At 44.6% G+C, this 16398-nt stretch overlaps 1 protein-coding gene across 12 annotated transcripts in view; it reads right to left on the reverse strand.

Moving 5' to 3' along the window:
* LOC135235924 (disks large homolog 2-like) overlaps positions 1–16398 on the reverse strand; it is a 128388-nt gene that overhangs the window by 56447 nt on the left and 55543 nt on the right. Inside the window, exon 1 of one of the 12 annotated variants that reach the window (XM_064301970.1) lies at positions 2796–3394. The exons of the other annotated variants lie outside the window; for them this stretch is intronic. Coding sequence (XP_064158040.1) covers positions 2796–3134 — 339 coding nt within the window. The 5' untranslated portion in view covers positions 3135–3394. Of the gene's footprint in view, positions 1–2795; positions 3395–16398 lie in introns of those variants that run through there. 12 annotated transcript variants of the gene reach the window in all.

Below are 16398 nucleotides of genomic sequence, written 5' to 3' on the forward strand. Positions count from 1 at the left end.
AGACACAGTATTCGTTTCACGGTTGACTGTCACCCAACTGTTGTGTAGCTCATTTCTTTGTCACCCATCAAGAACCACATTCAAACATCTGCGATCAGAATGCACCTGTTCCGTGCAGCACCACATTGACACCTTTGTCAACTTTATCGCCAAAACATGAGGACCACAACACCGATCTTCATGTGACAACCAGCTTCCTCGTGTTAATAACCACGAGTAACCGGTCATGAAGTGCCCCACACAAATGAACACAGTCGTGCTCCATTCACACGTTTCTCCTCTTCACAAAGCCATAGCTCGGAGTTGTGAATTTGCATGTACTGTTTCAAATGTCACGCTAATTAACAACACTCTCGACGCCTCTCGCCGTCCCTGCCTCGTCTTTCCTGCCTGCTTTGATAAACAGTGCCCTTGAGAGGTGCTGCAGTCACTACGGCAACAAGCAGAGGCAAAACAGCAGCGGGGGGTTTGGGAGCAGCAGAGATTGGGCTGAAGGTGCGAGGGAGGGAGGTGCCCGGCTCGCAGCTCGGCTGAGTAACGGACTCGGGGGGGGGGGGCGATGCTTTGATGTGGCAGGACTGGCCTGTCTTCCCTCAAACAGACACACGTCTGTGTTCGATCAGCTAAACTCTGGCCCGGATTCAATCTGCATTTGTCTAGAACTTTGGCCCGGATTCAATTGAAATTCGCCCTTGCTTAGAACTCATAGATAAATGGAGGGCAAAGGCAACTAAAAGTACAACGAGGACACACGTTGACCCGGACCGACGCTGAGCGCGAGTGTCGATCGAACCCGGGCCGCGGGATGAATCTGTCCCCACGTCTGCGCTGGCAGCTGAACGGACGCCTGAGCTCTGAGGGGATGCTACGGCAACAGCGGAGTCCGAGTGAGAGAGAGTCCCCTGGGGAAGGGGGTACGCTTCTGCACTGTCTACCTAGTACTGTACCATCACTTTACTTTAATAATAATAATAAAAACATTTTTATTGCTCAAATTTAGAATGGTCATCCGATACAATAAGATACCAGACTCCAGGGCATGTCACTGCCCTGAACATTACAGCCTTATGAGAACATATAACCCTGCAGCCCATTTAAATATACTGCAGCTTGCAGTGGGTAATGTAAGCAGAGTATGCATAAAAACTGCTGCATTTCAAAATGAAGACAATGAACTTAAACCCCTGCTTTCCCCCCAAAATGGAGTCTGATATAACATCTGCACTGTGCGGGCTGGGTTTAAAGCTTTTAAAGACGAAAAGTAAAAACAATATTAATAATAATAATGCCACAGCCAGACATTCATCAATACATCCCAGTTTAATGAACAGATTCTAAAATCAATGATGATTTATATGCATGTGAGATATTTACACATTAGCTTTGCGTTACTGTTTTTTCCACATCTAAATACCAGGAAAGATGCCAACAATATTAATGAATCAACGCAGCTCTGGACATTGTTACTGCCATCAGCACTGAGATACTGTGACACTGATGAATCATCGCTGTACACATCAAGAACCAGCGAGTGAAATTAGCTTCATTCATCAAACCTGACCGTACGTGCTTGGAGCATTTGCAGATATACATTTATCTTTTTAAAGAAGATGACACATTTGAGTCCTTGAGTTACTTTGTGCAGTGTTCTTCATGGAAGAATGGAAGACTTCATTAACCCCAAGATACAGGGAAATACACGTCACTGATTCAAACCAGCCAAGGGTGTTTCTGTGAACAATCACATCTTTTGATTGGTCCAAGAGTCTTTAATTAAGAGCACTTGTGTGATGGTTTGTCTAGACTCTCTCTTACATCCCTTCCTTGTATTTGCTGTATGCACTTATGGATTTTTTTGTTTTGAAGACCCCTCTATAACAAGGGATTTTTAACCTGAACAAAATTCTAAAAAAAGAGAAAATTAGTTGCTATCAAAAATTAACTATCAACTGAGGTAATATGTTATATGGAGTGCATGGTAATATTTTTAACAAAATTATTTCAAAAAATGGCTATTTGAGGCAGAAGAATAAAAAAAATCTTTCAGAGTAAGGAAGATACTTCATAAATGTAGTCTTGCAACTCCTGTTTTGTTACCACATTTTTTCCCTCTCCGGTGACCAATAACTAGAAACACTGTTTGCCCACTCCTTTATAACCAGCCCATCCCAAAGCTTTGCCTTTTTATCACACCATGTACAAGCTAACTCAAGTTCCTTCTCCTTCAGCCAAAGTATCTGCAGTTTACACTGGTCAAGCATGGTCCCTAAGTCTCTAAGCAGCATAGGAAGGGTTTGCTGTGAGTAAAAGATTAACTTCCAAAATAAACCAGCATGGAAAACACATGCAAAACTTCACTCTTCCTCTAAAAGCCCCATCCCAACACAGCAAAACAGCACCTTCAGAGCACACAAAACCAGGGTAGTGTTCTGGTGAATGCACAAAAACTGGCTCTTAAATCCATTGACCAAATTTCCCTAATAATACATCTTATTGGCCATACAATCCGTGGTCCCATGCATCCCTCGTCCACCTTCATTCGCCTGGCAGTCACTACAAATAAGAAGCGTCCAGTAGCTGAACAAGTTCTGGTTAGCCAACTTGCCAATGGAAGTGGTGGTGGCTTTGAGTTCAGGGATCAAAAACAAACCCGCTATCAAATAATTGTTTAATTAAAGAACACCGCGACCAATATATAACTAGTGGAATATGTAAGCTAACAGTAATAATGGTAATACAACCGTCCGAATCGCTTCTCTCTGCGGACGGGCTCCCGTTGGGGCAGCCCCGGTTACCTGGTAGGGGTCCTGCCAGCCGCCCTCGTGGCAGGCGCACTCGGGCCACCAGTCGCAGCTGGCGCTCTTGCCGCGCGCGGAGGCCCCGCCGGAGCTCCTCCAGGTGCCCTCGGAGTGGGAGGGGGCGAGGGGGGCGAGCCTGGCGCGCTGGCGGGGGAGCGTGGCCCCGGAGGAGCGCGGCAGCGTCCGGGAGCCGTAGCCCAGGCCGAGGCCGTAGCCGTAGCCGCGGGGAGCGTCCCTCCAGGCGCAGGGGCACGGGCCGTCGTCCAACAGCAGCTCCACGCTCCGGCTCTCCGGCACCCGGCAACAGCCCCGCCGCTCGCTCAGGTAGGCGCTCATCCCGCCCCAACGCTCCACCCTTTCCACCGCCTCCCGCAAAGCCGAAACTCTCTCTCTTTCACTCACTTTCACTCACTTCCAGTCTTTATCTCTCTCTCTCTCTGTCTTACTTTCTTTCCGCCTCTCTTCTTCTTCTCTCTGCTGGTCTCTGTCTCTCTCACACACGTCCGAGCTGTCCCAATCCCGGCTTCTTTATGTCTTTTTTGTCTCCTCCTCGGAGAGAGAGAGAGGGCAGAAGGCAGCTGAGAGGATCCCTTCAGCTCCGTCCCCCCCCCCACCACCCTGTCCCCCCCCCGCCCCCCCGGTCCGCGGCGAGCGCCCCAGCCAGCCGGCGTCGGCAGCGAGACTGAGCAGCGGAGAGAGAGAGAGAGAGAGAGAGAGAGAGAGGAGAGGCAGCGTGGCTCTGCGTTTCGGCCGCTAGCTCTTTTGTCCACAGATGACTCAACTCGCTCCGGCGATTTGACAGCGTACCTCCGGCTCCAGGCAGAAGCAATCTATGCGCCGCGGATCCAATCGCAAGAGCCCGCGATACAAATCACCGGCGGTGGTAAACAACAGAGAGAGCTGCCAAGAGCCGGCAGCCTCTCACACCATATTCAATTATCAATTATATTTCCCCTTCCTGGAGCTTGCCGGCATCCAGCTGGGTTTGCCTGCAGTGCCTACATCTCAGACTTCTTTTACCACGTTTGCATGTTCGCTCTATTTATTAAAGAGGGAAATGTGTTTACTTCTTATTTATAGTTGTGCATAAATGTCTACAGGCTAGATTTTTCTTGTTTAAGTTCTGCGTGTTCTCTGTGCAACTCAATAGGTGAGTCTTCAAAATGGCAAGCCATGTGCGATGAAAACATGTGTCTGACCGCAGGACTAATTTCATCCGAGAGATGAAAAGCGTGCAATTCACAATCTAATCAGTTAGAGCAAAGGACAATTTTATCACCGGTGACGTCAACACTAAATGGCACAAAATAGGCCCGCTCAATTCACTCAATTGCCTAATGAAATTGTATGCTCTATTTTTATCCAACTGTCAGGGTTTACTGAAGCAAAAGGCCTTTGGTTTGAGTAATTGAAAAAAATACATAATAATAATTTTTCAGCTTGAGTAATACCAGGCTGAAATATTGTCTTTTCTGGACTACATGTTTTCATCAGCTACTGTACAACTCCCCCTGCTGGCCATACGACTGTGATGGAAGCTGTCAAGTGTTTCAGGGTTTTCTCTATATAACACATTAGTATTTATACATGCTATATAATAATATAACATTAAGCTACATTAAGTATTCATTGCACATTGGGATAGCAGGTATGTCATCCCGGCAAGCTACAGCTTGGTAGGGCGGCATGCACCATACCTATACGGCACCAAGGGTTTTTTTTCAGGGTTCCCTACAAAAATAATCACAATGACCACAGACAATCAAGCCTTAAAAACATAAATTTATGAACCTTCTGACCCCATTTCAACAGACATAATTCACAAACTGCTTCATATGTCCACACAATAAAGCCCCAAACTTAAGGGATTTTTCCTCCTTCTTTTTCTTGCCTAATTACATCATCACAAATGGTACAGGCCCACAAAGAATATGTCTCCCCATTGGACTTTTAGGTAAATATTTGACTTATTAAGGCATATTAAATCAATCTTGACCCTTGCAAACCTATCCACACATATGTTTGCCCCATTAATGCACTGTACTAATGTACGGTGCTTATACACACAGGGCCAAGTTACTTGAAACATTTTAGGAAATTTGGAATACAGCTTGTTTAATTTGTGTGAGGTAAGATAGCCGATATTGCTTCTTGTAACTTGGCGTAATTTTGATATTAATACTTTTAATAGCAGGCCTAGATTTTTGCCAGTTTGAATTAATGACTTACAGACAGTGCTTTGTGAGTAACTTGCCATTTCTGTATGTTGAAAACGTGTTTTTCATCATTATCATACCCTTGCCATAAGATCATTCAAACCACGCACACAGCATGCATTACATTACATCTTAGGCATTCAGATGATGCTCTTATCCAGAATAAGACTTCATTGGTACAAGTGGATATTTACTGAAGCAATTCAGGTTAAGTACCTCATTCAGGAGAACATCAGCAGTACCACACGTACGCACTGCGAGCGCGGTTTCCTAACCATTACTCTGCACTGTCAATGGTCAAATGCCTATTTAAGGCGACTGCCTGAAAGTTTACCGTTTCCGAAGAAGCACTTTCAATTCAGCAAATAACCACCATACAATCTGCACAGTGTAAACCATTTGAAGTTTAGCAATGGAGATGTACGATGTGCTCAGGGAGGAACATTATAAATAAGACCTTGTGCTTCCTGTAGTCTGATATTTTTAGCCTGAAATTTTCAGCTCTCCAGCAGGAAGATACTTATGCAGCCTCATCATTTAGTAACTTTAACCTGAATCTCAGATAATTACTTCATTGCTTCAAATATAGCACTGGTCAATTCTGGAATATGAGCTTGTTCTCTAAGTTGCTTTGTCGATGGAATTGTCCAGTATATGGCATTCATTAAATTTCCTGTATAACAACAAAATCATTGTGATTGGCCATTGCTTTAGCATAGAAGTTAGCTCGTACGCATTCGGAAAGAACAGAGACATGTCGGGCTTCAGTAGAGCCGCAAGCCAGCAAACTGGCTTTGTTACTATGACAGTACGTGTTGTGTATGAATGTTGTACGTGCAGATTAAGATGGGGTTGATGTGAAACCTCCCAGCATGTTCATTTTGATGATCTTGTTATAACGCTGCCCATACTGTTGAATGTTTCATTTGTACACCACACCTCATGTGAACTGATCTGATCTGAATGGTGTTAAAATTGAAGTTGTCAGAATACAGTATGTTTCTGCAGGAACGGAAATTACAGTCAGTGTTTAGTCCTGGCCTTATTTGCAAAAGATTTATCATAAATTGCTTTTATTTTTAGCATTTTATCATGCAAGATGTTTGCCAAGGTGTTGCATGCTTGCTGATTGGTGCTGATTTTCTGATTGACGGTAACTCATCAGCACTCGCCGAATGACAATGAGCCTTGGAGAGCGGCCACATGAGGAGTATCTATGGCAACCGTTTAATAATTTAAAAGAGCACATTCATAATGAGGCAAAACGTTTGTCACAAAAAGCACAAATTGCCCTGCCCTCTTCATGAGGCTGAATCACAAATCTGAGGGATGTTTTTTAACTGTAATCCAAAAGCACCAATCTCATCAGCGCAAGCACCAACACCGCAATCCTCCCCGATAAATAAGAGTGGAATAGGTGTTGCTTTTGAAACTTGTCTCAAAGTTCTCACAGATCTTGGTCTTGGTCATGACAGAGTTAGAATTTTCCTCGGTGAGTGTTTTGCTTTCAACACTTATTAAAAGTGTTCACCATGTAGGAATAAAGCCTTTGTCCGCCTCACAGTGATATACTCTTACATATCAGACCCGTTGTATTTCGGTCTCTCTTGAGTCTTGTGCTCAAAAAATGTATGCTCTTTTTTCACCTTTTGATTTGGTCGTGGAAATAGAGGCTTTGACAGTCCACAACGAGCTTAAGGGCATGGTGAGCACGCTTGCAATACAGAAGAGTACCACAGGGTGGCAACCACTGCTAACCAAGTTGGTTTCGGCATCACCAAAACAGTGAAAAATTGTTAGAAATAAAGTAATAAAATTACACAAACCTGTTTCACAGATCAATACAAAGACACTGTACTGCAGGACAAATCGCAGGTAGCAAGAGGTCAGTATTTATGCTTGTGTGTGTGTGTGTGTGTGTGTGTGTGCGCAACGTGGGTGTGTGTGGGTGCATGCGGGTGTGTGTGAGTACGCATTTGTGTGTTGTGTCGTGTCTACTTATTTTGTCCTAAAAATAAAAAGCAGTATCTGAAAACTCTATACTGCCTAAAGCTGTGAGAGAGTGAGGCATGGGATCTAAAAAATGGCTGGTTTACAAGCTCTTTTCTCCACGGAGGGCAACGCCTCTCAAAAGACACTAAAAACTCCAAGCTTTAGGCTATGACATCAGAGAAAGGAAGTGAAGTGGGAATGTTCTCTCAGGACTTTGCTTTTACAAGAACTGAAACTGAAGACTTTCACAGCTGAGTCCTGCCAAGAAATTTTTTGTTCACAGTTCCAGCGCCCAAGAAAACCTGTGACATCACAGTTTTTGTTTTTTGACGACAAATATTGCGTTATATATCTGATTTCACATTGCTACAGATTGACTACGTTACAAAACTGAAGACAAAATCAGCTTATCTGTGGGTAGACTGTTTCAGAGCGTAAAATGCAAACTGGAAGACGATTTAAGGAGAGAAAGGTGAAGAGACAGCATGTCTTGCGGTGGTTGTAATGACTGAGTTTTTGAGAGAGGAAAAAGTTCAGGCTGAAATGAGCTCATGAATACCAATATGAGCACGGCAGGGCTTTCCGTCCTGGTGTCAAACCCCAAGGCCCACATCCCTGCTCCAGCACAGCACCCCTCAATGACATCACAGCCCTCATCCCTGTTCCAGCGCAGCACCCCTCAATGACATCACTGCCCACATCCCTGCTTCAGCACATCACCCCTCAATGACATCACAGCCCTCATCCCTGTTCCAGCGCAGCACCCCTCAATGACATCACTGCCCACATCCCTGCTTCAGCACATCACCCCTCAATGACATCACAGCCCACATCCCTGCTCCAGCACATCACCCCTCAATGACATCACAGCCCACATCCCTGCTCCAGCACGGCACCCCTCAATGACATCACAGCCCACATCCCTGCTCCAGCACAGCACCCCTCAATGACATCACAGCCCACATCCCTGCTCCAGCACAGCACCCCTCAATGACATCACAGCCCACATCCCTGTTCCAGCACAGCACCCCTCAATGACATCACAGCCCACATCCGTGCTCCAGCACAGCACCCCTCAATGACATCACAGCCCACATCCCTGCTCCAGCACGGCACCCCTCAATGACATCACAGCCCACATCCCTGCTCCAGCACAGCACCCCTCAATGACATCACACCCTACGCCTCATTTCCCATATGCTAGCTGCCAGTGTCTTCCATCGTTAACTATCGGTCCTCTGACGCCCTCTGCTTAAGTACGACAGCGTGCATATACACGCGTATGTGTGCCTGTGCATGTGCTTTTGCGCATGTGTGTATGTCCATGTGTACTTTTTGTGCTTCCGTGTGTGTGTGTGTGTGTATTTACTGTATGTGGGGATGATAAGGGATGTCCCTTTATATAATCATGATTCTGCCAGCAGTATGATATACAACACCATAATGCTTTTATACGCTGGCACATAACCAGACTCCCACTGAACAGAGTGCTATGTGAAACAACACCACTAGTCATAATTCTGACTCTATTGAAGGTGGCTCACACCCCCTTACATGAAACATGAAATATGTGGACAGCAACTCAGTTCCGTACTTCTGCTGACAGCGGACAGACTACTACAGCAAACATTAGTAACGTAAGAACAAATTCCTCTTCCAAACAGGATTTTTTGACTTTATGTCAGCAGAGCTGCCAGCAACTTTTTTGACCGATTGCTCAATAATGACAAAATACACCATGGTGCCATTCTGCTCAAACACCAGAGTCACACATGGACCCCTGCTGAGATCAGCGAAAAGCAGACTAAGGCTTTATTTTAAAATAAAACAAATAAGGAGTACAATGAATTGTATTAGGAATCATTAATATTACATTTCTCATGCCTATAATGCATCTGACAATACCCTATTTGTTCTGATATACTATGCAATTTCAATTCGGCTTTACATCGACTTATCCATTATACTACGGCCCCTCAACATAGCAATGTACAGTATATGATGACACTGATTTATACAAATGCAGTTTGTTTTGAATGTGCTATAGTACAGAGAAGTTCTTTATCTACAGTGCTATTCAGGGTCATATTTCATACTGTAAATATATAACTCTATAAGCATGAAATATGACCCATCATAGCTTGGGGAATGGCATACCTAATTCCTGTTTTATATACAGTATATTTGAGCAGGCGCTTTCATCAAATTAATACAATTTTAGCATAAATATAGGTAATGACTGTCGCATCACTTACCACTATATCTGAGGAGAGGCGTCTGAACATCCCCACAAGACAACAAATAAACTGACACGCTTAAACATTTCCACTGCATTCATTCATTCTGCCATACTGTACTGGGCTCAGAATCAGCCAATCCCGGTTCATCTCTCAAAATCAACCCCAGCAGTGTCTCCTCTCGTAGTTCACGCCCCGGTCGTGCTGTACCTGAAAGCAGTTGAGGTTCCCGCGGCGGCTTTTCAGGACGCGCTCCGACAGGCTCCGCCTCCACTCGCACACGGTCCCCAGCGAGGGCCACCTGAGGGGGAGGAAGCCGTCGCCGTCCGCCGCCCAGCACCCCGGCCTGCCCGCGGGCGGCCGCTGGCGCGTCGACGGGGGCTTCGCGCGCTCCGGGCGGGCCGGGTGGAGCAGGTTGGGCATGCTCGCCCTGCGGTACATCTTACTCAACGCCGTCACCTTGTTCAGCAGCACCGACCCCATTTTCGCCGTGCCGGGGACTTTGAGCCGCAAATACGGATAAAAGCGATCGATGATAGGTGGCTTTCAAACCAGATCCCAGGCGACCCAACGAAAGCTGTGCTACTGAGTTTCTTGCCGCTCGATTCTTATTTATTTCTTCAACTTTTGCTTTGCACAGCTCCTGAAGCAAGTTTTCCTTTTAAGCTAGACCTTCTTTCATTCACATTAGGCAGTTTGGATCCTAAAGCAAACCAGTGTCCCTGCAATGAGACGACGCACACGGAACCATCGAGCGTTCCCTGGAAAAGCCCTGGAAGCGGAGCTGTGTGACAGCAGCCCTCGGTCCCGGCTCCCGTCCTCTCCCTGCCGGCTCCTGACCCGCGTTGGCCCGGGCCTCCGGCTGCGCAGCGTCCGCGTCGGACACGCCCGCGAAAACGAGAGCCCGGGTGACAGAAACTCAATATGTCCGACGCCATGCCCGCGGGGGAGGGAATCAGATTTGATTAGTCAGAGCCCCGATTCATGTGTAAACCACAGAATCCCATAATTAATGCCGGAGGGGAGGCTGGCTCAGTGGGACAGGCCAAAAGTCAGATTGCAGTCAATCAATTGCTTGCAGTGTTGTACTGCATCAACCCCTGCAAAGCACTGCTCTGCTCACTGTCCATAATGTGACACTAGCCCCTTTAGAACCAATAATAATCATGTTTCAGCACAACCCTGAATTATGGAGAACTGAACTCTACAAGAGGAAGCCGTTACTGTACCTTATCATTTTGAAGCAAGCTGATATTAAGCTGGAAGATAGAAATTAAACACTCAGCATCTGATGCCTCTGCAGCTGTTCTCTTTCAACCCCTCCACCCCCACCCCACCCCCCAGCCACCCCAAAGTGATTCATTTAAACACAATCCATCATCTCAGCACACAGATGAGTTTATGTTACCATGCCCCCACCCCCAACTCCCATGCACTTTATATGTCATTGGAGCTGCCCAACCTTGGCCAGTGTGTCCTCTCCATCAAACTTTATTTTTTGTCGCTGGTGTTTGGTGGGCTGCTGGGCACACACTCGAGAGGCTAGCAAGCGCCCATCGTCCCCAGTTCTTTGCGTAAGAGAGGATTATCCCGCTCTGCACTGACGCAGATAAGCGCGCGGCCAAAACTCTATGCTAACAGTCGGGATTGAGACGTGGGACTCTGCCTGCCAGGAACATGTCCCTGTAATGGAAGAGAGCCATGCAGTGCTCCCTTGCCTCTGTAACAAGCACGGCCCTCTGTACTTTGAGCAAGGCTTGCCACTCCATCGTAATGTTAACATGAGGCTCTGAGCTTTACTACTCAATAGACCTTCACAGGCTTTATTCCAACAGGTTACAGCAACAGCAGGGGGGGTTAATGGATGCTGGCAGACGTGTGAAGTGAAATTCAAACAGCGAGTCTGAAGCCTTTCACAGAGTCAAAAGGCTTTCACAGAGTAACGGGTCTTTCATGAAGCCAGTATAAAGTTTTCACAGAATAACACAACTTTCAAAGCACCAGCATACAGTACAGTACCGTGAAAAAATATTTGCCTCCATCCTGATTTCCTCTGTTATTGCATATTTGTCACACTGAATGGTTTCAGGAAAGTAAACACAAAACACATTTTTTAATTATTAATTTATTTATTTAATTAAAAAGTTATCAAACACCCAATATCACCCAAGTAAAAAACTCATTTCCCCCGTAGTCACTCAATCACCCAATTAACCAAATTTAATTGATAATTAGATTCAGCTGATTGAACACAGCCAAGCTTGATTTCAGCAACCTTATTTAAAAAGTTGTTGAAATATATAATTCTGAAAATTGTTACAAAGCCACTTCTAAGGCTCTGGGACTTCAACCAGAGTGAGAGCCATTATCTCCAATTGAAGAACACTTGGAACAGTGGTGAATGTTCCCAGGAGTGGCTGGCCTGCCAAATAACATCCAAAAAACTGCAGGCCTCTATAACCTCAGCTAAGGTCAGTGTTCATGACTCCACAATAAGAAAAACACTCTGCAAAAACAGGATTCATGGGAGAGTAGAAAGAAGAAAAACACTGCTAACCAACAGAAACATCAATGCTCATCTCACATTTGCAAAAACAGGACCTGGATGATCGCCTTTCGGGATACTGTTCTATGGACAGATGAGTCAACACAGGCCTCATTATGTCTGGTGTAAAGCAAATACACCATTTCACAGTAAGAACATCACACCAACTGTCCAACATACAAACACGGTGGTGGTACTGTGATGGTGTGGGGATGCTTTGCTGCCACAGGACCTGGATAGATTGCCATTATTAAAGGAACCATCAATTCTGCTCTGTACCAGAAAAATCTTAAAGAGAATGTCCAATTAATTGTGTTTTGGGTTTTTGGGTTTTGCAGCAAGATCCAAAACACAGAAGCAAGTCCACATCTGAATAGCTGAAAGCAACAAGATGAAAGTTTTGTAGTGACCTAATCAAAGTCCTGACTTGACCTGAAATGAGCAGTTCATGCTCAAATACCTACCAATTTTAGTCTGAGTTAAAGCAGTTCTGCAAGGAAAAGTGGGCTAAAAGTCCTCCACAGCAATGTGAAACATTGATAGCATATTGTAGGATGCGTTCGGTTGCAGGTATTTTTCAAGGCACAGTTTGTGCCATACAGCTTTCAGAAACCCAACAAAAATCCCCTTGAAAAGCATTTTATCTACTCACTCATTTGACAGGCATCCAACAAGCCTTTATATCCAAAGTTATCAGCAATCTCCTACAATTTCATCTCCAAAGCACTGACGCTCTTGACAAAAGTATCTGTGCAGCTCCTCAGCCATGCCCATGTTTAGATCTTCATTTCAGTTCTCTGTTCTCGTGATGGCGTTCTCTCCTCAGGTAGATTCCCTTGGATTTTTAAATTTACGTTTTTGTTTGTTTTTTTTGAAACCTAAAGCCATCCAACTCTGACAACTTGTCTACCTTTCCATCCCGGTCCATTTTCTCTTTTCTCTACTGAGATCCACTTTTTGTGTCTAGGCTATAATGCATTTTTATACATTTAGTTGTAGCTAGGACTCCTCTTTGCTCTCTTCCTCAGCTAGTGTGATGACCTTACAATTTGATTGCCAAAACTATAGCTAACAGTTATGACAAATAGACACTCAACATTAGACAACAGCATACACAGACATATTTCCCAGCAATCTTTGCATATCAGAAAATAACATTAGTATCAAACAAACGACCACTAATTATGCCATTTAATAGTTTAAACAATATGTTTTCAATAAATTGGGCATGTAGGTTCATTTTGACATGATCACAGACAATTGCACAACAAACGCATATTAACCATGATCATGATCACGTTTTCTTATTGAATAAGAAGCAGACGACACTATTATAATTTATATATATGCTATTCTCTGATGTTTAACAAGTGACTCATATGTATGGGTCCATGGGGGACTGTGTTTTTTTTTTTCCATGTAAAGCTAGTTATTCGCAAAGTTTGGGGGGGGGAGGAGAGACAGTTTATTTATTCGATAAAACTGAAAGATCATTCTCCACAAGCCGAAAATACATAGTTATAGTAGGGTTCAAATTAGAACGAGGCAGGAACGCAGATTTACTTTTAAATGTGGTGCATTTCACTAATGCTGCTGCTTGAATTATAGCTGTGGAGAACCTATCCAGTGGTCTTTTATTTAGTTGGCCTGAAGTGCATTGGGCATCTTCTTTACCGACGTACATAGTATCAACAAACACTGTACCACCAGAAAATAAATACATAAATAAATAAATGTGCCTTTTGAGGTGTACCAGGGATAAACATATGCCTGCTGCTATACAATGTTTACGTGTGCTTCTAAAAAGAGTTCATTAAAGACTATCATGTAGAGCCAATGAAGGTGTTGCACTTATGATCAGTTACGGAGCATTGCAATTACGTTTAATAATTTAATTTTAAAAAACGTTTAACTTACACAACTCGCATTTTTACATGTTTTCCAATTAAAGAGGAGGAAATGAACTGATGCAATTAAGGTTCAAGCTCACAACATTACAGACCCCATCTAGGATTCAAGCCCATAACCTTACGGTAAGCAGTCACTGCCAGACAGCGGCCCGCTGCAATGCGCCGAGAGGCCCCTGGATACGCGACCCTTCCTCTCACCGGCGAGCTCTCCTGGCGATTGAGATGTGGGGCGATATTGATTTGACGGGAGTTGAGACCCTGCCCCCTCCCCCCAAAACACTCTTCATCTTGAGCCTGGCAGACCTGCTGCGTCCTCGAGGAGCGCTTACCGACCCGCTGGATATATTGGAATTCTACCTCCCCCATTATCTGTCAGGGCCCTTAGCGCCGCGAAGCCACGGCAATCTCGTTTCCATCAGAGCCGCCGGTTACCGTGAGCTCGGAGACGGCCGCCCGAACGCAGCGCGCCGCGCCGGAGAGAAACCGTTTCACACGCCAACGAGGGGCCACGTCGACACGCAGACAAATTCCATCAGGGAGCCGGGGGGATTTCGGCCGTCGAGATCTCCCATAACCCCCCGCGCAAGCAATCCCATTACCCGTCCTCATATCTACCTTAGGATTCAATTTGCAAGGTCTTCAAAGGGGCCGGGCTGACCAGTAATAACGTTCCCACAACTGGTATAAAAATACTGAGGTGCTCTAAGGCAAACACGCCGGTGATTGTAGACCCTGATGGATTTCAAGTCGGGCATTTTGTGACCGGTGATTTGTGAATGCTGTCCTACAGCAAGAAAATACAACTCTGGAGAAAAGTTATATGTTGCCTACACTATAAAAAAAAAGAGTTACCTTTACTATAAAACTCAAATGGCTGTGTGGCCACTTCTCGAGACTTAAAGTAAATTACTACCTCAGCTACAATGACCCCCAAATAGCGCTAAATATTTTATTAACCCCATATTTTAGAGTATATATGTTTTTAATTGCACAAATGCTTCACTAATCACCCAAACTACTGAGCACAAGAGGGAAAATAAAAGGCATGCTTTACGGCAGAGTTCTTTCAGCACACATGTGCATACAGTAATGTTTTCTGGGGCCCTAATAATGTTTAATCCTTTAACCAGTTTTTACCTCAATTTTTCCTCATGTATGACTCAAAAACCTTTTATCATCCAGTACGTCTGTAAACATGGTCATGCTGTATTGCAAGGCAGCACAATATGCAGGAGTAAAATGAAGATGGGCTTGTATTATCTGTTGCTAGGCAATCTAAATGTAAATAACAAGGACAACTGTATTTGCTCTGTTTGTAATGGAACCCATAGTGAAGTAAATGAGGATTTGGCACACACATCCAAAAAAAATAAAAAAATAGAGGCACGATCTAGTAGATAAAATATTTACAAAAGAAGAATGCAACGGAAGGGAAATTGCTGTTGTGAAGTGCACCTTTAGGGCAATTTAAGAATGCAGACTATAGGATTTTGTGGTGAGGAAATGCCTTGCCTCGCTCTAGAAGGTGTCAGAGGCAGCTGTGCATGCAGACAGGAGATCAGAACTGCTGGATCTGCGCAGCTGTGCAGGTGTAGAGTATATCTAACTCAGCTGTGCAGGTGTTGAGTATATCTAACACAGCTGTGCAGGTGTAGAGTATATCTAACACAGCTGTGCAGGTGTAGAGTATATCTAACTCAGCTGTGCAGGTGTTGAGTATATCTAACACAGCTGTGCAGGTGTAGAGTATATCTAACACAGCTGTGCAGGTGTAGAGTATATCTAACACAGCTGTGCAGGTGTAGAGTATATCTAACACAGCTGTGCAGGTGTAGAGTATATCTAACACAGCTGTGCAGGTGTAGAGTATATCTAACACAGCTGTGTAGATGTAGAGTGTATCTAACACAGCTGTGCAGGTGTAGAGTATATCTAGCACAGCTGTGCAGGTGTAGAGTATATCTAACACAGCTGTGCAGGTGTAGAGTATATCTAACACAGCTGTGCAGGTGTTGAGTATATCTAACACAGCTGTGCAGGTGTAGAGTATATCTAACACAGCTGTGCAGGTGTTGCGTATATCTAACACAGCTGTGTAGATGTAGAGTGTATCTAACACAACTGTGTAGATGTAGAGTGTATCTAACACAGCTGTGCAGGTGTAGAGTATATCTAACACAGCTGTGCAGGTGTAGAGTATATCTAACACAGCTGTGTATATGTAGAGTGTATCTAACACAGCTGTGCAGGTGTAGAGTATATCTAACACAGCTGTGCAGATGTAGAGTATATCTAACTGGCAGCTGTGCAGGTGTAGAGTATATCTAAAGCTGAAGAAACTTCTGTACCTTCAGTTATCCAACTTTTTGGTAAAAAAAAAGAAAAGAAATGATTCTCTTTTTAAACCAACTTAATCTTCCATTCTCATCTTCAGTCTGAAAAGCCTCACTTCTCATTGATTGCATGGTGTCTATTGACTCCTGTCTCTCCAGAGAGCAGCTAGAGTGTGAACTGTGTCTAATACAGTGACTCCACTGAGTGATCTCTACTGTGGGCCAAGTGCCATTTTTTGACAATCTGTCTCCTTTCACATTCTCTTCACCTGCCACTGTTCCCTTTCGACCAGTAGACACTTCCTCTGATCTGTCTGTGGTTTGAGAGACATCTACCTTCCCGTCTACCTCACCATCAACTTGCAAC

Source organism: Anguilla rostrata, chromosome 12 (genome assembly GCF_018555375.3).
Source record: "Anguilla rostrata isolate EN2019 chromosome 12, ASM1855537v3, whole genome shotgun sequence".
Classification (NCBI taxonomy): Eukaryota; Metazoa; Chordata; class Actinopteri; order Anguilliformes; family Anguillidae; genus Anguilla; species Anguilla rostrata.